The sequence below is a fragment of the Centropristis striata genome, chromosome 4, assembly GCF_030273125.1.
Source record: "Centropristis striata isolate RG_2023a ecotype Rhode Island chromosome 4, C.striata_1.0, whole genome shotgun sequence".
NCBI lineage: Eukaryota > Metazoa > Chordata > Actinopteri > Perciformes > Serranidae > Centropristis > Centropristis striata.
Window position 1 is genome coordinate 42382156 of NC_081520.1, and position 23662 is coordinate 42405817.

The window sequence follows — 23662 nt, forward strand, 5'->3', positions numbered from 1 at the left end:
AGAACATGATGGAATTATGAACCCTGATTTTAAAAAAGTTGGGACACGATGGAGCACAAAATGCATCAAATTCAGAATGAATGTATATATTTACAAAAAACAAGTTTCACAGTTTGAGTATTAGATAGCTGGTCTTTGTACTCTATTCAGTTGAATGTGTGGATTTGCAAATCATTGAATTCTGTTTTTATTACGTTTTCCACAGTGTCTCAACTTTTTGAAATTGGGTCGCATGTAATATAACTAGAGTTTGGGCTTCACATCATGAATGTGGGTGCGGGTTTGCAGTGGAGAAATATAGGAACATAAACATAACTTAATATTAACTTACAAAATAACTTAAAATAATTTAACTTTTACTTTTGGTTTCACCAGGGATATGACCAGCAGTCTCCTGGGTGGAAGTCCTCCACGGTGTGTGGACTGTGTTCTTGTTATATAAGTCAGCTGATGTTCCTGTGGGCTGGTTTAGGGGGACGATATTGTCAAAAGTTCACAGGTGTGTGTAGGTTCTTACCCCATCTAGTCAAACCATGGTGTAGCAGACCACCTGACTACTCTTCTGAACCACAGCTGAAGCCTCTGCTGCTCCTCACTATTAAATACGTCACAACTTTACATACAACAACAAACACATCTTTGCATCTTTGCCACCTGCAGCATACAGTTTGGGATTAGCTTGAGTTTGAGCACCTTGAATCGCCAAAAATAACCGAGCCAACTGACTGGCTGTTGAGCCTGTCAAAAACTAATTTTACCCATTTAAGGTAGTTTGTTCTGATGCTTTGCTTCTGCCTTTCCTTCTCTTCTTCCACTAAGGACACTGGCTGGCTGACAAGGCCAGCAAAGCAAAGCTTTAAAGCTCCAGCTGTGTCTTCTTATCAGACTGATTCTCTCTTTGTGTTCCAAGTGTAGACAACAAGATGTGTCTTGTCTGTCTTTCAGAGGCTTTGTTGTGCTTTTTTTTGTGTTGTGTCTGTGCAGACTGTATAAGCATGCAGAGGATGTTGTAGGGTTTGTGGTGTGTGCTAATGCAACTTTTAACTGAGGCCTGAGGTGACATGAGGCACCCAGAGGCAACAACGAGACTTTTTGATCTGTTGACCTTTTGCTCGTTCTTTGAGCTCGGCTTGGTGTGTCAAAAACTTTCTCCACAGCTCAAGGTAAAGGAACATTCAAAACAGGTGTATAGCACAAAGCTTTGCTTATTTAAAACAGGATTCAAATACACATGCACTGCATATTTGGATGATATTCTTTCTTTGCCAGAAAGGGAAAAAATAGAGTGCTACCAAGTAGAAAGCCACATATGGTCAGAGTCTGCCAGCATAAACCTGCTCTTTGTTAAAGGGTCACACAGAACATTAGTTCTGAGGAAACGGAGATGCACGGACAGATGTGCAGCTGGCTCGACTCTATGTTCCATTCTCAACATATTAAACTTTTCTGTTCAATACAAAATCAAAAGATAACATGTCTCCACAGAGGAATGTAGTGCCCCAGGCTATAATTACATTATAGGCTTCTGACAAACAATTTACCTAACTTAAAGTCTAAACTTCTAAAAAAACTAAAAGACTAAAGCTGCATCACATGTTGTACATGTTATGTTGGAAAGAACCGGACAGAAAGCACACTTCTACTACAAATTACACATTTAGCTTTACCTGAGTTAAGTGCCCGACTTGCTGTGAGGAATCCAAGGTTAAGCTGAAATGAAAATACTCCACTGGTAAAAAAAGAAAGAAAAGAAAAAAGAAAACATCTACCAACAGTGGCAGACTGTCAGGACACCATGAGAAGAAAAAGATATCCTTTGATTCAGGGAGGTGAGTGTGTGTGTGTGTGTGTGTGTGTGTGTGTGTGTGTGTGTGTGGACTAACACGAGACAGAAAGCTGCCTGACTGAAGCGGAGGAGGTGCAGGCAGTGTGTGTGTGTGCTGTGGTGTGCAGAGGGCCGGGCGTGTTTCAGCCGGTACTGGCACACACACACACACAGACACACACACACACACACACACACAGGAGGACCCATGGTGGAGCCTAGGGGCTGAACCAGACACCGGAGCCTCAGAGGAACTCTCCACACCTGGCTGTAGCTCCGCCCCCCATTCCTCAAACCTCCTCCCACATCCTCCACTCCTGCCCTTTCTGTCTCCTACCGTCTTCATTCAAACCAAACCTTTGACTCCACAAACACCCGATGGTTCCTTTTCATCCATTACTCTCCTAACAGCAGACTCGCCTGCTTTGCTTGCCCACGCAGCACCACATTCCACTTTATACTCATTGTTTGTGCCTATTTATATCTACTATAACTGCTCTGAGGACTTCTCACACCCTACAATTTCTCCCTACTCGTACCTTCGCCCTCTCCTCCACGACGTGGCACAGTCTGAGCACTGCTGAAGGTAGTCGTTAGGTTGTTAGTGGAGGGCGGCGATCACAGTTCAACTGCTGAACTTGTACATAATGACAGAGCAGGGAGTGGAGAGAAACCTCTCTCTTCCTTTGCTCTTTCCTCTAACCTCTTTCTGCGTCTTTCTCATCCTTTTTATTTTCTACAGCCCTTGAGAGCTTTTCTGGGGCAAAGCACTCCACACGTGTGTGTCCAGCCTTTTCCACTGTTTATATGGTGTGCTTGAGCAGCACTTTCCTATTAAGTAGATGTTCATCGACCTATTACGTCTCCTGATAGCCGGAACAACAGACGGATTACATCTGTCCTAGCAGCACAGAGATGATACATTTAGAAGTTGTCCAACTTTTTACAATGCAGATTAGAAGTTTGTAATCTCACATGTAACATAAACTATGTGGCTTTGTTGAAGGTATTCTCATAAAAGTTGTTAATCAGCTGAGATGGCTGTTTTAAAACACATGGTTAATGTTGTTTAAGGGAACTACTTGGTTAAGGTTAGGAAAAAGAACAAGTTTTGGCTTAAAATATCTACTTCTGCACAGCACGGATTTATGCAGGTGATGTAGACATAGACATATGTACACACGTTAATTTACAGGTTAACTTAAAATAAAGGTTGACTTTTGGTTTCAGAGGGAACACGAACACTCTCCTGGGTCAGAGTCCTGAGTTTTTTTGCCTTATGAAATTGTGGAGGTAACCTTTAACCTCAAAACTTTTAAAACCACTAAAACACCAGATGCAAAGACATGTACATAAAGTATAAAGTATAAAGAAGACATGTAAGCGTTGGTGGGGTTTAGGGGCAATATGCTGCTGTATGTTTATATGGATTTCACAGATGTCACAAGGCATTAGTGATTCAATGTGAACATGTGCAGGAAAAGTCTGACTGGATCATAGTGAACCTGCTGTTTGATTGCTCAGTGCTTGATATAAAGCAGAGCACTCACATGTGCAGTAAATGCTCTGGCATGACTAGAAGTTCAGTAGACGTGTGTGTGTGTGTGTGTGTGTGTGTGTGTGTGTGTGTGTGTGTGTGTGTGTGTGTGACAGAGACATCTCCACACTTGTAAAGAAGGAGTGGTGCTGCAGGTCTCAGCACAGTCCCTATCTTCTAACCACAGTTTGCCCATGGGGTGTTTTTAAATTGTGTGAGTCAGTCTGGGTGTGTGCTCTCTGAGATTGAAAAGGAAATATCCTGCAGGCATGGATTTATACAGCACACAGGTACATGTCTCAGTATAGATAGGCATACATGAAGCCTGACCCCGTCTCTGCCTTTTTCACCTCAAGACTGGCTCGGAAGAATAATATTATTGTTGCTGCTGAATGGAGAGTTGGGGGTAGTGTTACCCCGAGTGTACTTGAGGTCCCAGTGGGCCCCTCGCTGCCACGCGACTCCACAGTTCATTAGGAACAAATTACAGGTCAGCATTCCCCTCATCCTCATGAGTCCTCCTGACCCAACATCAACAGCCTGCAGCCAGGAACCACACCCTAACTAAACACACCTGCATCAATATTACTGGTTCAGAAACACAAAAATGAAATAACATGCAGGATAGGATCAGTCTAGCTTGGGTTCATTGCCCAAACATGACAGATATTATTAGTATTCATTTACATGCAAACCTTCAGTACAAAGAAACATCATTCAGTCATTACATGGTGAAAAACCAATGCCACTGGATGAGGCGTGTCTTTAAAATCTTAAATCTGAAGGAATAGTTTGACCCGTTAACACTGAAACTTGTCCTGTTGACACTTTGGTTTTCAGGCTGATAAAAACATATTATAAAGTGTGAGTTAGGGAACCTTAAAGATGCTGCTAGGTGCTTTCAGCTGTTTTCAGTTTTAGGCTATGCTAAGCTAACCAGCTGCAGACTGTAGATGCATAATAAGCTATTTGGCAATCTTTTCATCTCACTCTTTGCACGTGTGCTAATCAGAGTCAGATTTGCTTTACTTGTACAATGTACACAGGAATTTGACTTGATGATACAGCGCAGTAAAACAAAAAAATAAAAGTTTAAGAAAGTTACAAATTATTTAGTCCTGGTGAATACATGCATTTTCCAAAAATGTCAAACTACAGGTTCATCTCAATGAATTAGAATATCATAGAAAAGTTTATTTATGTCAGTAATTAAATTCAATATTCAACACATTATATAGATCCATTACACACAGATTAAAACATTTCATGTCTTAATGTATTTAATTTCTTCTAATTATAATGATTATGGCTTACATTTAATGAAGACCTAAATTCAGTGTCTCAAAAAAATGTTAATATTACAAAAGACCAATTTTATAAAGTATGTTTAATATGGAAATGTTGGCCTCTGAAAAGTATGTCCATCTATATGCACTCAGTACTTGGTTGGGCTATTTGACCTGAACTACTGGAAATGAACTTTTCTATCATATTCTAATGTATTGAGATGCTCCTGTAATCCTTTAGATCAGTAGTTCTCAACCTTTTTGAGTCGCGACCCCCAATTTAACATGCATGTTATCCGTGACCCCCGCTCACTGAACACAATCTCACACGAACAGTTCAGATCACCCAAAAAAGAATGAAATTGACCAAAAAAAGACACAAAATGACTAAAAAGACACAAAATGACCAAAAAAGACACAAAATGACCAAAAAAAGACACAAAATTACCCCAAAAAACCCGTAAATTACCAAAAAAGGACATGAAATGACCAAAAAGACTAAAACACATTAACACTTTAACACAGTAGAGACAGAGCTGACTTCCAAAATGATTTGGTGACCCCCAGAAATCATCTCGCGACCCCAATTCGAGTCCCGACCCCAAGGTTGAGAATAGCTTTAGATGTACCTAACTGAACTCTTAAAATCCCCGTAAACTGTCTTGTACTATGAATTAACTCATCTTTGACCAGACATAAGGGACTGTTGCCATTGAGATAACAGGACAAGCAGTATGCAGGAAGACGTCTCAATAGTAGTCTGTGTATTTATATATATATATATATATATATATATATATATATATATCCTGTCCGTCTGGTTTACAGCTCATTTTACCTTATGTATATTTTAACATATCTGTATATACAAGCATATGTGTGTGTGTGTGTGTGTGTGTGTGTGTTGAGTTGCAGCTACTGGATCTGACTGGAGACCAGCTAAACCGTCTCCAGGCACTTAGCGACCACTGCAGATTATTAGCTCTGAGCTTCACTGTGTCCCGTCTTTCTGAAAGCACAGATGCTTTTGAAGCTCTAGTGAAGCATGAACATCTGTGTCCCTGTGGACCCGGCAGCATCCCAGACAGACAGACCCCTCCATACATGAACACACGCATCATCTCTGGCTGGGTCCCGCCTGAGTGGATGTCTAAATATTTAACAACATTTTAAAAGCACCAGCTTCCTCCTTTTCCTCCAGGGTGTCTGCTAAATCCTGCAAATTTTTAGAATTAGAAAACTCAAGTGCTACCTGACACAGAAAGACACCAGAGATGTCTTGTGGGAATGATTCCTAAATTGACACTTGACTGCTCTTGTTAGCAGGTAAGCAGAGGGTCAGTCCTCTTTCTCCACATGTGGAAGCTCAGTGATAGGACTCATCAAAACCAAAAGGTCAAATTACATGTCAGAAGTTCAGTGACGGCTGGTACAGAAGCAGCAACACATCTTTTACCAGCATGATTGTCCAGGAGATGAGCTTATATATATATATATATCTCTTCTGCTCCCAGCTCAGGTGGGATTACATGGCTAATTCTAATTTCTTATCTACTCAGGGCCATCAAAATTGGAGGCCTGGTTTTTCAGAGGATTAGTTTTTCCTTGTAATCGGAGAGGCAGTGGGAAGCTTTGACACTTTATCAGCATCAGGACCAGCTATCTCTATCAGACACACCAGGCCTCGCCTACACCAGAGACACCTCATGTGGTGAGGAGCATGTGTGTGGATGTGTTTGTGTGCAGAAGATAGTGGCTGCATGTGGAGACAGGGCTCTCTTTCAAGAGATTTTTCTCCACCCAGGTCAATTATATCACAGCCCAGTGCCTAGGGAGAGGAGAGAGATGGAGACAGGACAGACTAAAGCAGCCAGGAGGTGACCTTCTCATTTCAGATGGACAGCAGGTAATGAACGTTGACACGAGCCATGTGACCCTCAACCGCTCGCTCCTAAAGATACCATCTTCCTGTCCTTTCCTCCCTCTTTCCTTCCTCTCATCCCCCACTTCTCCCGCTGCATTCCTGACATGCCTGAGGGAGGCAGAGGGGCCCTCCAGGACACACAAACAAAGACACACAACACACACAACACACTCACAATGCCACTGGCTGCAGCCATTGTCTGTGTGCACTGAAGAAAAGGTCTTGGTGCTTGCATACCAAAAGAGAACACCAATTCCCCCTTTTTTTTCAAACACACATTTGCCCTCTCTTAGTTTTACACCAGATCTTAAAGTCTGTAGTGAAACTGTGGCTGCTGCTGTAAACAATCTCCTCCTGCTCCTCCCTAAACATTTTCAAAGCTACACCCTTTTGGACCCACAGAGCAACAATAAAACATAAAACTCTGGCTGGGACTGTGTTTCAAACTGAGTGATGTCATGAGATTGTAAGTGAATCATAACAGTTTTTAGTGGTGGAGCTGCTGGTGTAGCATGAAGGAGCCTGCAGCAGCTCTCAATGCAACACTGACCTCTTCTGGTAGAAACACCACACAGCCACAACAAAGGACATCCAGATTTATAAAATGATGTTAAAACTGATCAAAGACTGTAAGGTCAGAAATATATATTTGCTGTATAATTATCTGCCAGTAATAGTCAAATAATAACACATATTTGCTTGCACTGTCTGACACAGAGTGCTTATGCGTCCCAGAGTTCCATGATGGTCAGGTTAATAGCTGGGCCACATAGCTTAGCGCTACATTAGCTGACTAATCCCTCTTCCTTGCTGCGGCTAACCTAGCCTCGTGTTTCCAGAGAGCTGCTGGATGACAGAAGCCCACCAGAGCATGGGACCCTGTGTGAGATGACCTTTGACACACATGAGCAGAACAGTGAAATGGTTCAACACTCACCGAGGTGTAGTTGGTCTTGCCCATGTTGTGGTTCTGGATGTGGTTGAGGTTCTGGTTCTCCTGCTCTCTGCACTGCAGCCCAGCCAGGTGTCTCTCCAGGGCGGCCCAGTCCATGGTGGGCAGAGGCTCCTCCTCTACACCCTCCTCCTCTTTGTATCCCCCCATCCGTCCCCCAGTCCCTCCATTTCCTCCTCCTTCTCCACCTCCACCACCACCACCACCTCCACCACTGCCGCCACCCCCGCTGGTGCTGCGGCTCCCTCTGCCCTGACTGGAGGTGCGGTGGCGGGGCTTGGGGGTCCCCGGCCCCCCCTGTGGGGTCCCGGGGGAGTGGAGCTGGTGGCTCCGGGGCAAAATCAGATTTCCGTTCTGTTTGAGTTCGTCTGGGACGGCTGCCACGGAGGTGGCCGTGTGTCCGTCAGGGGCCGGGAGGGGCGGGATGCTCTTCACATCCTGGAATTCTTCAGCCAGGCTGCGACTGTTAACTGTCTTCCTGTAGCCTTCGCCGAGGCCGTCTACCCCCACCACGCCGCCTCCTCCTTCCTCCTGACCAGGAGGCTGTGGAGAGGTGTAGTCCTCTCCATACTCGCTCTCCCACTCCTCTATCACCTTCTTCTTATACTCTTGGTAGTCCTCGTCCTCCTCATAGTCCTCTAAGGTGACCAGGTCCAGAGAGGGGGAGGATTTGTAGTCCTCCAAAGTGGCCAGGTCAAGAGAAGGGGAGCAAGGTGTGACCTTGTTGGAGTTGGACTCTGAGCTGGAGCGGCTGGAGGCATCGCTCCCCAGGTCCATGCCATCCTCCCGGTAATCCTGCAAGCACAAAGGAACAGAGAAAAAGAGTGAAACTGAGGAACATGCATGCAAAGAACAAGAAAACAGAGAGAGAAAAAAGAGAGGGAAGGAGAAAGGAGAAGGGGAAAATGAAAAGAGAATTTAGGGAAGTGTGTAGACTTAGATTAGTCATAGCAGTGTTGTGGTTTCAGACTGGCAACCACAAAGAACTTCCTGTCCCGCAGGAACTTCCTTTCTGCACAGAATTTTGAAGTCACTGTCTTTTTTGGACTTGTTGTCTCGTCTTTTGCTATAAAATGATTCTGCTCCAAAGCCTCCCAGCCTCACTAGAACATAATACAGCTGATAACACATTCCTCTGCTGAATGTGTACATGTGTGTGGGCTTGTGCAACACTTGACACACACAGCAAAGGCAGAGTCCGTGTGGCTGGATGTGTCAGAATAATATCCCACCACCCACTGCTACATCTGTACAGCACCACAGGGACAAACAGGGTGTTGGAGGGTGAGAGAGAGTGACACTGACATGTCAACACAGCAAAGCGTGACGTGGACAGATGAGTCCAGGGTCGGTGTCTAACCTTGAGCCCCAATCACCACCTGACTGATTAGTTCACAGCTAATGAAAATGTCTGTGTTGTTTACAGCCTCCACAAATCTCCACCTGACCTGAGACATCTCCTGCAGAGTTATCAGTCTTTTTTCCTCCACAGGAGCACATTATCATAGCGCCTCATACCACTTTTTAAAAGTTAATGAAAAGCAGGGAGCAGCAACATTTCTCTCAGGGCAAAGAGAAATTAACGACACATTCCTACGTGATCCACATTATGAGTTGCTCAGGAAAATAAATTAATTATGAAGATTGCTAATTCCTGGTTTAGACCGTGAGGACTTGCAGCAGTTTGGAGACTCAAGACGGAGAAACTGCAACACATACAGTCATATCCTAATTATAATCAGCTTCCTTGAGTCATGGCTACTGGACCACACCTGTGCAGACACTGGCTGTTGACGTCAAAGCACAATGCAGAAAATATCTATGTTGGGCAAAGCAATATGACTCAGCATCTTAGCGACTAGATACACAAATTGCTGATGCGGTGTAGAGACATAAGCCACGATATGACGAGGAGCTTGCATTTCTTCAGGAGCAGGTCAAAGAGAACACAAGTGGAGCTGCTGCAGGGATAAAGATGGCACAGGCTGCACAAACTGGGCCATATTATCATATTATGTCTTGTCAGAGTGACATTAGATAGTTAAATGTTATTTTTGAAAAAGCCTTGGAAAGATATTGCAATGCAACTGTGTTGGTGGAGCTCAGAGATGGAGAGTTACATTTCAGTATTATTAACTCAGTCATGCAGTGCCAGGATGTATGATTACTACTTTGCTTGTTATCCCTCAGTCTAAACATTAAAAATGTCAAATAGCATATTTATTTCCTAGGGATCATTCCCAACAAGCTGTGGGTTCCTGACGTGAAAGACTCCAGGGCCCCTGCAGGTTTACAACCGGAGGGGGAGGACTTAAGGGTGCACAACACTACCAGCCTACTGATGGCCTCATGCCATCTGAGAGCGCTTAGACGAGGAATTACACAGCAAAAATGATCACGATTATGAGAATTGGTAAAATATACTTAAATCTAGCATGGATGGTAGAATATATGAGTGTATCACTACAGAACAACCTACCGACGTGCTCATCAAACGCGCTGGATCACCACTCGGTCACCAGTCCCTGTGGAGGGAGAACCAGCCTGCCATCCCGGCTTTGTCACCCTTTCACTGCTATATTAAAAACCCGGATTCAGGAAACCGGCTGGTGTTTTCCTCTCCTAGAGCAGGCAGACCAGACCGCTGAGCAGCAGAGGATCCGAGCTCAGATCGCGTTTCAAATCTCGATCAACGATCCTTTTTCCTTCAAGTGTTATTCTGATCCGAGCAGCTCCCAGAACAAGCGGCTGCTTCCAGATATGATCGCGTCAATAACATGATGGCCACATGAGCCCGATTAGAATAATGTAATCATTTAAAGTGTGTGTGTGTGTGTGTGTGTGTGTCAGAGAGAGAGGAAGGCGCTGCAAGACGGCAGGCTGGAGCGGCAAAGCTGATCCGCTGTGGGATTAACCAGCGAGGCGCAGGCGGACCATACAGGCTGGATTTGGCCACGAAATACATGCAAATTGACAGCTGCACCGATCCCCACCCCGCAGCCGGGCGGGTGTCTGGGGGGCGTTTAATTTATGTCAAAGACTCCCCTCACAACCCGGTCTCCTGGTGCCTTGGTGAGGGGGCAGCGTCGCACACGCCCAGTCTTTGCGTGCGTCGAGCGGACTCCAAGTGGCACTGCTTCACGCATGACAGTTGCATGACTACACCTGGCAACATATAGGCTATCTCTACAGGGTGACATTTGATTTATATAAGACCACATACTCCAAACATTTGGATAATACGCGTGCGCTTATTGAATTTGTCACTCACAGGCTACTATATGATGTAATGTTCCCAAAAAGTCCCAGAGGAAGCTGATATCCCCGGCAACAGCGGGGACAGAAACGCCCAATATCACACTATGACACCACTACAGCTGAGCACACTGACCCTCTCCATGCTCTATTACCGGCCAGGAATAAAGTCTCAGCCTGCATCAGTGAAAGCTAACCCACCGGAGACCAGCTAAAGTAGCCTGGATGAACATCAGAGCCGTTAAAACGAGCCGATACTCACTGTCATCATGTTGGAGCCTCCCGGCGCGTCTCAAGACATTGTAAAGAGTAAAATCCCAGCTGGTAGACCACGGTGATGGTGCTGACTGCTTCTACAGCAGCTCTATCTTAAGGGCGGGTGGTGCTGGTGGAGGTGGAGGTGGAGGGGCTGCTGGCTTCGCTGGAGAAATGACAGAGAGCCGGTGGATAATTCAGTCCAGTCATCGCTCTGAGTGTTTAGTCTGTCCACGCTGGAGACCACCGGAGTCCTGTCTCATGGAGAAAACACGGATGGATGTGTTGAGATCCAGCAGGTCAGCCGCTCCTCAGCTCTCCTCCCCGGCACACACACACTGATGCCCGGCCAGCAGTCCAGCCTGCGCCCTCTCGCTCCCACGTCAGCTGGAGAATAAATCGGCTCGGAGTAAAGTGCGTCCACTTATATTGTGGGCACGTTTCAGAGCGTTCACACCACCAGGCGGGCCCTTTATCCCTCACTTATTACCGAGAAATCAGACTTAAAGTGCAAAAACAAGCATGCTGCTGCTGCTGCTGGCTCAGGTTGTGTTGGAGGAGCTCTCTCTATATAACCGGCTCTCTGTCGCAGCCTGCAGCTCTGAGGAGAAAGTGACGACGATATAACAACTAAAGCCCAACCTTCTGCACCCACTGACCTTGCAAATGACAGAGAGAGAGAGAGAGAGAGAGAGAGAGAGAGAGAGAGAGAGAGGAAACTATCCAAGTGAATTATTAAACATACTTCTGGTGTTCTGAATTTAGAATATTTCCAGCCCTGATTTCTATCACATATTAAAAAAAAAAAAAAAACCCATCAGGGATCCCTGCTGTTATTATATTTGGATGCACATATTTAAAGCAAAGGCTGTCATTTCATTTAGTGCTACACCTGTACAACCTAATGCAATCCAATGCAACAGCCCTGCAATGAGTCCAGCCTTTCAGTTTGGATTGCAATTGTGTCAATCATACTAAAAGTTGTTTAGCCGCCACTGCAGCTAGCCACAGAGAGCAGCTTCAGCACAATCTAGACACATGATATATTAAAAACATCACTTTTTATTACACAAAAATATTATGTTTGTCTATAAAATCAGCACATAGGACAGGCTGATCACCTAAATACCACATAGTTCTTGGAGACTTTTATATTAGATGAACAGAGCGGGAGGAATCCCCAACAGTGCATGAGGAGCTCACAATCTCCCAACAATCTATACACAATTAAAGGTTAACTTCAACACTACTGACATTCTGTCTTATCACAGATACTTTCTCCAGTCATCTAATTAAGTTTGGCAGAATATCAGACTTCTTTAAATCAAGCCAGTACAACAAAACCACAAACAGTCTCTAAAAATGACCGTTATCAACCCATCTCGGCACTTTGGCAAAGGAAAAAGAATCTCAAAGAATTGAGCAGTGAGTTGGCAGGAAATTCATCAGTTAATATTTTGATGATCCATTGATCCTTTCAGCTATTTTTCAAGCAGAAATGCCAAAAGAATCGCTGGCCTTAGCTGCTCAAATGTCAGGATTTGTTGCTTTTCTTTATTATAAGCAAGTGTAACTGTAATATCCTTGGTGGTTCATCGGACAAAAAGAAAAAGGGAATAAAAGATCTCATGGGGCTCTGAAATATATACAGTTTTGACATTTAAACGATTAATTGATTAATTAAAGAAATAGACAACACATGTATTGCCAAAAGGGACGCATGATACACCGGGCAGATAATTTATCAGCTGAAATATATAATATTATGTATTCTTCTGGTGATGAAATTAGGGCTGATAAATTATCAGATGACAATGGGAAGGTGCCAAATCTACATATACAGCAGGTGGTGGTATGCAACTTAAAAGTTGTTAAATATCGGCTAATAAACAGGTAATGAATATTTTATTCATTGACATGTGATTTAAGAGATTATGTCAAAGATTTTAATTTGAATTCTTCAGCAAAATGCTATATTAAAGTCAAAATATGTTTGTTTTTTTAAGAACAATTCTAGAAAAACTGAATAAACATTTGAAGAGTCACAGCTGTTCTTTGTTTTTGTTGTTTTTTGTTTATTGATGGTCAGATCTATGGAATATCAAATCATCTATCTTTGATTATACATCTTACTCTTTGTTCACGTTCAGGTGTTTGCATATAATAAAGGTATGTTATTGTCTTCGACCGTGAGAAGCAGGTGATTATTGGTTATTAGTATTGTCTGAAAAAATTCTAATATATTATGTCAAGCTCATTTGCGTTGCTGTTGCTTGATGAAAACACTTTAGTAGACATACGAGTAAAGACACACAGATGGCAGCTGCAGTGTCAGAGCTGAAGAGGGTTAACACCAACATGGCATGATATCTTCATGTTGCATTCTGTTTCCTCTTGCAACAGCTGCTAATTTACATATTCAGAATTGGAGATCAAGTTAAATGTTGGTGATAAACCAGTCTCATCCGCAGCAGGAGTAAACTCTACTCCAAATCTTCTGTATAACAAGTGCTATGATTAAGAACTGGATCTCTTGAGTGGTAAGCCAAACATTTGGAGATATAAAAGCGCTGCGCTGTGCTTCAGTGAGTGTTTCTCCACCAGCACGGCCGGCCTGGCGCAGCCTGGATCTGGAGTGGGGAGATGTTTTCAGATATGGAGCGCTGGTTGTATAATAGAGGCACAAAAGGACAAACGGGTCCATATAATCAGAGAGCTGGACTTCAAAGATCTGAGCTGCTCCGTGCTATTCAGTAGGACAGCACTAGTGGGGATCTCCCCAAAGAGGAGACAGCTGAGTTCAGCCTGCTGCTACTACTTCCACAGCTTTCAACTCTCTTATCAGCTCTTCCACTCCTCCCTTTTGCTTTTTCTCCCCAATTCCCCAAATATTAATCAGTCATAGTGAAGTGAAGAGTTGTAGGATGAGCTACTTTAGGGGTGTTTAGAGAGAAACCGTTCTTAACAACAAATATGTTCTTAAGTCCTACTTACAAAGATTGTGGCATTCATGATTTTTTTTCATTTTAATTAAATGAAATGTGCCAATGCTTTAACATGAATCAAGTAAATTGGAAATCATGCCGTCCATTAGTGCTACCACCCTGTTTATAGGTGGCATTTCTCCATCCAGCCTACAAACAATTTCAGATATATTGCTGCTGCAGGAGGAGTCTGTCTGTTCTGCTTCTGTTGTAAGTTGGCTCTGCGGGACTTCATCTGTGATAAAATAATAATAAAATAAAATCAAGCCAATGTTGCAACCCCTCAGTCCAATACTAAAGACATATTTTGAGCTCACACACTATGGTAAAGTCCTGCCTTACAGGGCACACGTTTTAAATATATATATGTATATATTAGGTTTTATTCCAGAAAATAAACCTGCACTAAGGCTGCTAAATATAATTTTCTTCCTCAGAGTGATCTCCTGCAGCAGAACTTCTAGTTCTGATCTGCTGAAGTTTTCTTTTTTCTTTTTACCTGCTCCAACAGATTTACTCTTTGCTTTAGGCATTCTGTTGCTGTTTCCTCTGTGAGGCGTCTACACACGGCCCTGCACTCGTTTTTATGGGCATTAATGGGCGGCTACCTATGCTAATCCTATGTTAATTAGACTCACCTGGCACGCCCGCTCTATTTAGGAGGAGATGGCATTCATCAATTTAAGAACACGGCTGCGAACAATTCAGCAGCTTAAGAACACGTTGATGAATCTGACGTAGGGTCTTCTTAGAAACCTTCTTAAGAAAGAATCTAAGAAGATTCTTCAGAAGATATTGGTGAATGAGGCCCACTGTGAGGACTATAAGTTCATATGCTCACCAGGCAATTAAGTTATCTTCAACTTGTCAACAGGAGGCCAGTATTGTTCAGGACACACATGGACGCAGACACAGTTTGTTGCTTTGAAGTGTGCATTTCCTTTTAGTGTCAAAGCGTCTGAAAACAGCTCTGACAGGGCGTCTCACCCCTCGGTGAATTGTTCCATGAAACAATAAAAGCAGTAAGAGGCTGGAAGATGAAGATGTCCATGATAAGTCACATCAAAGCTTTTACTCATGTCTTCATCACACCTGGCAGAAGAAGATGACTTTTACTGTACTTTTGATTGAGAAGGTGGTCAAAGAAAGTTCACTGTGCACCACTTCAGGCACCACCTGTTTTTTCCCTCCAATCTACCAGGAAGCAGAGGTGCAGCGTCTGTCAAGCTGCCATTGGATGGGATTTACCAATCACCGAGGGGCAGAAACATGTGGAGAAACAGCCAGGTCTATATCTACAGTATCTGGGAAAGCTTTGCTCTATCTGCCTGCCTAACAGTCCATCCACAGCAGCTATCTGGCAGGAATCACTGAAGGCCCATTACTGACAGAGAGATAAGGCTGGAGAAAAGAATGCCCCTCAGATAATACCAAAAAGTCAGGGAACATCTTCCTCTGCTTATATCTGTCTCACATGCGTTTAAAAAACAGCGAGCTCTTGACAATAGGTGAGAAATTGAAACTGTCTCTGGCTTGTCAGGAACTCACCAACTCTAACGGAGAGACACCGAAAGTGACCTTGGAGGATTCTCCCTCTCACTCTTTCCCTCCCCCTCTCTCCTCCCTGGGACCGAGGGGGAGAACTCACCTTGAAATAAGACTCGGGCCGAACCAGATGACAGAAAATGAAGCGTCAGAAACATGACTGTGGTACACGGCCCCGACCTGCAGATGGGAAATGTCCTGGCTGGTTATGAGAGACACGAGGCCACGAGAGGCCAGACAACAGACACAACACCGGGTCTTTCACCATGTCATGTCGTTTTCAGATAAAGAAGACCCAATCCTGGCTGTCATGTAAAAAACCCTTATATTTCACTGTATACCTCTTAATGTTTCCCCTTAAAGACCTGACACGACTCAGGTTTGTTACCTAAAGCCAGGAGGAGGCCTGTATATGTACTGGGTGATGAGCATGTAAAGGTAAATGGAAAAGTGTTAACAGTTACCAACCTATTACTGTTTAAGAGACACTGGGAGCTTCTCTGTGTCTCTTTTGTTCAATCTGTCAGTTGGCTGGTGTAGTTTGGTAGAGAAACAATCACTCTTAAATGAAACTGCTCACAATAAGATCTATGGATTATCTCCAGTAACCAGGTCAGGACTTCTGAAAAGACATATTGCTGCTGAGTTTATTTTTTTGGTGCCATACAGTCTCATTATATTCTGGAGAAGGCTGACATATGTTTTATATCTCAAACTCTCTGCAACTCAGTGGCGGTTCTAGACTAATTTTACTGTGGGGGCCAAGGAGGGGCCCGTGTTTAATCAGAGGGACACATTAAAAACGACAAAGAGGATATCTAAGCAATCAAAACCCTTATTTTAGCTTATTTAAAGATCTTATTTAAGTATATTTGGAAGATATAAATATATTGATTGAAACAATGAGATTACCAACAATTACAATTATTTTTGTAAGAAAATGACATTTCACATTTTTGTGCACAATTACTTATTTATTTTGAAAGTGCAGTGCAGTGAGAACATTTTTTTTTTATATGTACAGAACCACCACTGCTGCAACTCACACCAAATCATTAATCTGTCCCTTTAAGTTACTTTAATATCGTGATATAACACATTTTCTGGAAACCATCTGAGAATCAGTAAATGGAGGAGATGACCATGGGTTATTTATGGCTCATTATTCGTGTGTTTTGGTGAATTTTCCACATGGTTTGAGGTCCCAAAGACTCTCTAAGTGTAAAATAGAGTTCATAATGGAAAAATCAACTCCCCTCCATTTAAATACTTGTTTTCTTTTAATCTAATTAAACACCCAATATGTAAAAAAGCATTATAGTGATAAAACTGCCATGAATTGGGCTGTAAATTTGATGAAGGTGACAAATATGTAAATGATCATAAACCCCTTTTTATTTTAGCAAATGTGTTCATTTTTTATGTTTTGTGTCATATATCTTAACATGTCCATCTCATTTTACAAAGTGAAGTTACTGATGTTTTGGGTCAATTAGGGGAGAATAACCAGAAATCCAAATAGATTTATGTGGGATGAAGGTCACGCCGAAAGGACAAAAAAAAAAAGTTGTTAACCTTGTGTGAAACAAGGTTAAAAATAATCTGTTTCTGAGACTCCAACCAGAAGTAATATGCCATTCATTGAAGCAGACTTCTGAAACACAATGCTCATATTGTTTAAAGAATTAAAGGTTTATATATAATAATAATAATAATAATAATAATAATAATATAATATAATAATAATACTGTTATGTATGTTTTTGAGCTATTAAAGAGAGAAAACCGGTCCACAGGACGCCAAACACAAGAATCTACACAAATAAAAAGGAACACTAATGCAGAAAGTCTTATAGAAATTCAATATTTCCTTATAGCAGTCCTGTAACATTTCCCACATTGACCTCATCCACACAGAGATATTGTAATAAAAGGACATAAATCATAATCTAACTCTATTATAACATATCTCCAACCCCAGATGGACACACACCTTTTCCCCACATTTGCTGCAACATGCAGACAAAGCAGCGTGTGCCTTGAGACTGCAGCAGTGTGATGATGAATAGAGACGTCAGCTGGCCACAATAGAGGTCGGCTCTTAACTGGCCCACTGACCTGTTGTTCTAAATAGAAAGGCTGGCCAAACCATTGAGAAGCTCCATCAATCTCCTTCCTAAACACAATGATGATTTACTCCATTCAAAACACTGAGTGAGTGAAGAGGAGCAGAACAAAGAGAGTGTGTGTGTGTTTGATTTCCAAGGCAACTATATATGTATGTGTGTGTATATTTTGTGCTGATAGGTGTGCTATGATGCATCACCATGCACATTTGTATCGTGTTTTTGTAATTGCGTTTACACAACCCCAGCATTCGTATTGGATTGCAGCACTAATACCTGGCTGTAATATATTGATCTTTCCTTCCATACTGTATATCCAGCCAACAATTTCACTTGCTAACGAAGTGTGAAATGAATTGTGAGAGCAACATCTTGTCCAATGTATATACAAGCACTCACAGCTATTAGATTTATTTGAATGGGAAGCACGTCGGTTTCCAGTCTGCAGTACAGCGTCTGCAGTGTTCAGCTTGTCCCCCAACGAGGACGCTCAGAATTACCAAAGTGACTTAATCTAGCTCGCTTTATAGAGGCTAAATGGATCAGCAGAAGAAAGAGTTTCACACAGCTAAACATTTATCAAGAAGCCTTAAATCTAAACTAGCAATTACAGAAAAGAGCAGAATATGTACATATGGCCATAACCATAAATAAAGTGAGGGTGGGAAGCAAACAGCCATAAATGTGATGAAGGAGGCGGCAGCAGTATTACTGAGGGGGAGGAGGACGAGTATTACAGTGTTGAAGAAGTCGAGGAAGATGAAAATGTTGCTAATGATAATGTTGACAATCACTACAGAAATCAGAGTGATTACAGCCATGCTTGTGCTGATGAAAATGATAGTTCTGAGTGTACAGTTGTGAGTTAGGAGGACGATCATGATGACAAGCATGATTAATAAAAACCAACACGGTCTGGATACATATGAAGACATGTGGCAGAGGAAATAAAAAAGCTTTTTATATAACAGTTAGCAGCTGAGAAATCTGTAAGGAAAAAAAAAAAAGGTTAAATCCGATCAAAGATCGTAATGCTGCAGGGAAGCTAAATTCAGACCAAATCTCCTCAGGGAGACTGGAACCAGCAGAGTTGGAAAAAGTCAGCCAAGTCGTTAATGAAGTTATGATCAGAGTCACTGCTGGTCGGAGATCTTAATCATGTGTTAGAGTGGAGGGCACAGACCCAGTCCACACACATTTGGTCCACGAAACACTGATGCTAATTAGAGGGAAAGAAGGAAAGGTTTGTAATCTGTTCAATTAGCTCAGCCTGGAGAGGTGTCCTGTGGGGCGGAGGAGAGACTCAGGATGATGTCACCGCTGTATAGTCGCTGCTTTACTCTGCAGCAGTCTGTGGTAAAGGATGCTCCAGTTGTATGTGATAGCTACATTAAACCTACATTTCCATGGTGCACAAGGCAGAGACCCCAAGGTTATGGGGAGATTTGTAATGCTTTTCTGTTCATTTTCAAACTCACCACATCTTCCACAAACTAGATAGATTTGAGGTCAGAATGTTTCCCTCCTCTTCATGTCTCCCTACACCCTATTACTCTCCCCTCCTGCTCTTTCTGCAACGCGGCAGAAAACATCCACATTGGTTAAAGAGTCAGATATAGAGACGGAGACTCAGAGTGTGTCAGGTCCTCCTCTGGCGCCTCCTCCACGCCTGTTTCTGTGCCCTGTCAGCACTACAGCCCAGCCAGAGATATGCCTCCACCCTGCCCTGAGCTCAGCTCCGCCGTGCAGCGCGCAGATGTCCACACAATTTACTGCCCACACCAAATTGGATCACTTCTCTGGTGTTTTGAGCGGGCCTCGCACCTGCTGTTCTCCACCTTCTCTCATAAACGACTAAACATCCAGAGATTGGGGGAAAGAGAGAATGGAGGCAGTGGGAGTTGATTTAAGGAGCGAATTAAACCAGGAGGGGCTGAATGAGATAGAAAAAGGGAGGAAAGGTTGATATAAAAAGAGGAGATTGCTCTTTATTTTTGCAGAACATTATTTTCCTGCCTGCACACATCTGTGAAAAGATTCATCCTCTTAAGATGCTGAAAAAAAGGCATTAACCCTTTGATGCACAACATGGTCTAAAGTGACCCGAAAGAGTTATGTTCTATATCTTTGCAATAAATTATTTTCATAGTTCAGTATTCCAGGTTTTCCTCAATTAGTTTATTTTTGATCATCATACATCCTAATTTTATGTTTTCATTTATTCATTTTTTATTAAAATCCCTTTTTGTGTCACTACTCTTGTAATGCACAACATGGTCAAAAAAGATCCATATCCATTTTTTAGCTAAGTAGCTTGCTAAGCTAACTACTTAGCTAACTTCTTGGCTAAGTATTTAGCTTAGTAGCTTGCTAAGCTAACTACTTAACTAACTTCTTGGCTAAGTAGTTAACTTAGCAAGCTACTTAGCCAAGTAGTTAGCTATGTAATAATATAAAAACTGTTTTTCTTCATAAAGTATGAGAAGCAAAATGGAAATAAGGATCTGTTGTTATCAAAAACAAGATATTTAAAGAATACTTGGAATATTCAATCATAAAATAAGTTGATATAAAAAGATAGAGCACATAAACCCACAGCAGCATTAAATAACATGGAGAATGAATGAGGGTCATTTTTGACCCATGTTGTGCATTAGAAGGGGGGTCAACATGTTGTGCATCAAAGGGTTAAAATCATAGAGTAGTGTGCAGGTTTCACAGCCAGTGATGATGTGCAGCTGCACAGTTTGACCTGAGAGGCAGCGTCAGTCTGCAGGTCACCTGATGTTGTTGAGGTTAAACACACACTGACAGCTGATCTGCTGAGATGAGACTGACTGACAGCTCATCTTCTCATGATGCTTGTCTGTAGATCAGTAACAGGAGATAGAGACATATGTGAGCTTGTGTAATATGTGCCCACGTGAACCCTGAGGGATGCTGGCAGGTGGTAGCACACTGTCTAGATCAATTATTGATCCTTCCTGGACTGCCAGGTGTGAGATACTACTGCATCACTCAGACGTGTCCTCATAACTCATAATGGCAAGAGAGAGGGACCAAGAAGCAACAGAATAACCTTCACTCCACCAGAAACCTTTCCATGAGTACACTGGAACCAAGGTTATAATAGTTTTGGATTTTTCATTAGTTTTAGTTGTTTCATTTCGTTGTCAATTTTTGTTTTCAAATTCAGTTAGTTTTAGTTAGTTTTTAGAGTGAGTTTGCTAGTTTTGATTAGTTTTATTTTTTGGAAAATGCTTCGTTTTAGTTTAGTTTTTATTAGTTTTACTGTTAGTTTTAGTTTTTTTGTAATGGGGTATTTGTTGGGTCCAGATTCAATAAGGTCACAATAAATGTTTCCTTTATTTCCTTTGTCTGATCCATCTCAGCCCCAATAAGTTTATTAAGTCATAAAGCCAGATAGATGAAATAGATTTCATATCAACCAAAAAGGTTTACGGATGAAAAAAATTGACAAAGACGAAAACGAAGGACATTTTCACTATAATTTAGTTAGTTTTGTAACCACAAAATACAGTTTCAGTTAGTTATCGTTTTTTAAAAGCTTTCGTTTTTATTTTTATTTCAGTAAACGAAAATGTTTTTTCAATTCTAGTTTTCGTTATTTCGTTAGTTTTCGTTAACTATAATAACCTTGATTGGAACCCTTTCACCATAGGAGTATATGCGCTGGGGGTGCTGGGGACACGCCACCACTACTTTTTCAAATGTCTGATTTTGTTGTCATCACTTTTTAAAAAGCATAATATGTTACAAATTGGTCAAATTAATACCTTGCACATAGTGGAGGAGATTCACAGGGGTGTTATTTTAATTTATTGGGCTAAATTTAGGAATTATTTGAGTGGAATTGGTGTTTAATTCATGTTTAATTCACATTCTCACATATTGATATTTAAACCTTATGCTACATTTAGTCAGGATCAGTTGAACTCTTGTAAACTCAGTAAAATGCAGCTTCAAAAACAACAATGCAGGTAAGCTAACTAACATAAACATTGCTCCTTCAGGTGTTTCTATTTTCTCATATTTTATGTAAATCCAATCCGATCATATTAAAATCTTTCTGCAAGGGCAACTAATATGGTTAAGGTACTACTAAAACATGTGGTGAAACTTATGGGATATTTCATCCAACATGACATAATAATAATAATAATAATAATAATAATAATAATAATAATAATAATAATAATAAGGATACTGCTACAAAACATTCTGTTGTGTGGACATTGCTGTCTATAATGAACATATACTGGGCTAAAAATTGATATCCATTTCACACACTGACATATTTAAACAGATTTATTTCAAAGTTCCTTGTGGTAATTAACGTAGCTAATTTAGTTCTTTGTTTTAACCCCAAATTGCACAAAATAAAGACACAATAAAAAACTGCGATAAGCCATCAAAGACAAAGAGTTCTCCTTATCTGATATGCGTTTGGTTTGAGTCAGTTATATCTGGTAGAATCACACAATCTGCTACTGAGCAACATTCACATTTGATCAGGTTACTGTTTTACAATCTGTATTCTTTGCCCTGTTTGTTTATCGCTGTAATAACAAAAAAATCACCATATGTTTTTTATGCAGACTCCAGCAGCTGGATGTTCAGTAGCTCCTCCATATGGATTTCACACCATTACTGCATGCCTTCCTTGTTTGCTGTATATTTGACCTGTAAAGTTGTATCTCAGGGGAGTAAACTGTCTAGCAGACAACTCCAGAAACTAATCTTCAGTAATATTCCTGACTGGACTTCATCATTATCTACCAAGTTGTGTATGTTTTAAGCTGAATAATATCTGTCTTTGATAGAAGTTAGGTTTAATTTTTCTCCCATCTTTTCAATTTGCAGGAATAATATTGCTTTTTCTTTAATATCATAGAATTTTGGCTTGGCGAGTATCTGTACTGTTATCATCCTCTCAGCTAATAGCATATCTAATTGTTTTCTTAGTTCCTAAAAGCATGCAAATCAAAATAATTACAACCAGCGTAATAGTGTGCACAAACTCATTTACTGTTCTCCTTTCTCTCAATGCAGCAAGACATATTTAGTCATTTACTCTCTGCCTTATAGGGGCAAATATTCCTGTTATATTTTTAATATGAAAATCCGCCACTTTTAACGGTAAGTTTTAAGTTATTAGGCGTCCCAAAAGCACAGCCCTCTTCTCTTCAAGGTGAAGCTTTTTACTTTTATGTTCTGATATCATTAGTTGCATTCTTGCACCCTTGATACTGTACACTGCTCCTGTAATGACTTCAAAGACTTCAACCATTTGCAAAGTCAAATTTAATTTGCTACCCATCTCATTAGTTCTTCTTGTCATGTGAGTGTCTGTTACTGATGATCTGTAACTGGATAACTTATGATCTTTGCAACAGTGTGTATCAGCAGACTTGCATATTTAACCACCTTTAGTCTAAAGGCGTTCATAGACATTCAAAAAGAAACCTCTGCACATGGAGTGGCCCCTATCTAGCATACTGCATTCATCAGCATTCAGCAAATGTTTACTTTCTTATAATAAGATGTGCATTGTATGTGCATTTAGTACCTAAAAACATTCCTGTAAGTGATGCGACCTAACTGACTCCCTATTAGTTTTACAGCATATTCACTATTCATGGAAGACACATTCACAGATTAGCTAAATGATGAAGTAATTGAGGAGACAGTGGAGGAAATGAGATCAGATTATAGCAGTTTAAATCATAATAGCCTTCTTTTTGAAGTGGATTATATAATACAACAGTGATGATTAGAGCTAATCCATGACCACAGAGCATGGATAATGGAAGAATCAGTGAATAGATTGCCAGAGTTTGTACGAAACGATGGTTTGGTTTCTGTAATTACATCTGTCATTTGTTAATAAAACCATTCTGCAGAGATCGGGGTAAATATGGGACCCAGCGGCCTGGATGGTCACCGCTGCTC

At 41.5% G+C, this 23662-nt stretch overlaps 1 protein-coding gene across 1 annotated transcript in view; it reads right to left on the bottom strand.

Moving 5' to 3' along the window:
- The window catches only part of schip1 (schwannomin interacting protein 1), a 240636-nt gene that overhangs the window by 38421 nt on the left and 178553 nt on the right, over window positions 1-23662 (bottom strand). Inside the window, exon 9 of the mRNA XM_059330678.1 lies at window positions 7510-8319. Coding sequence (XP_059186661.1) covers window positions 7510-8319 — 810 coding nt within the window. The remainder of the gene's footprint in view (window positions 1-7509; window positions 8320-23662) is intronic.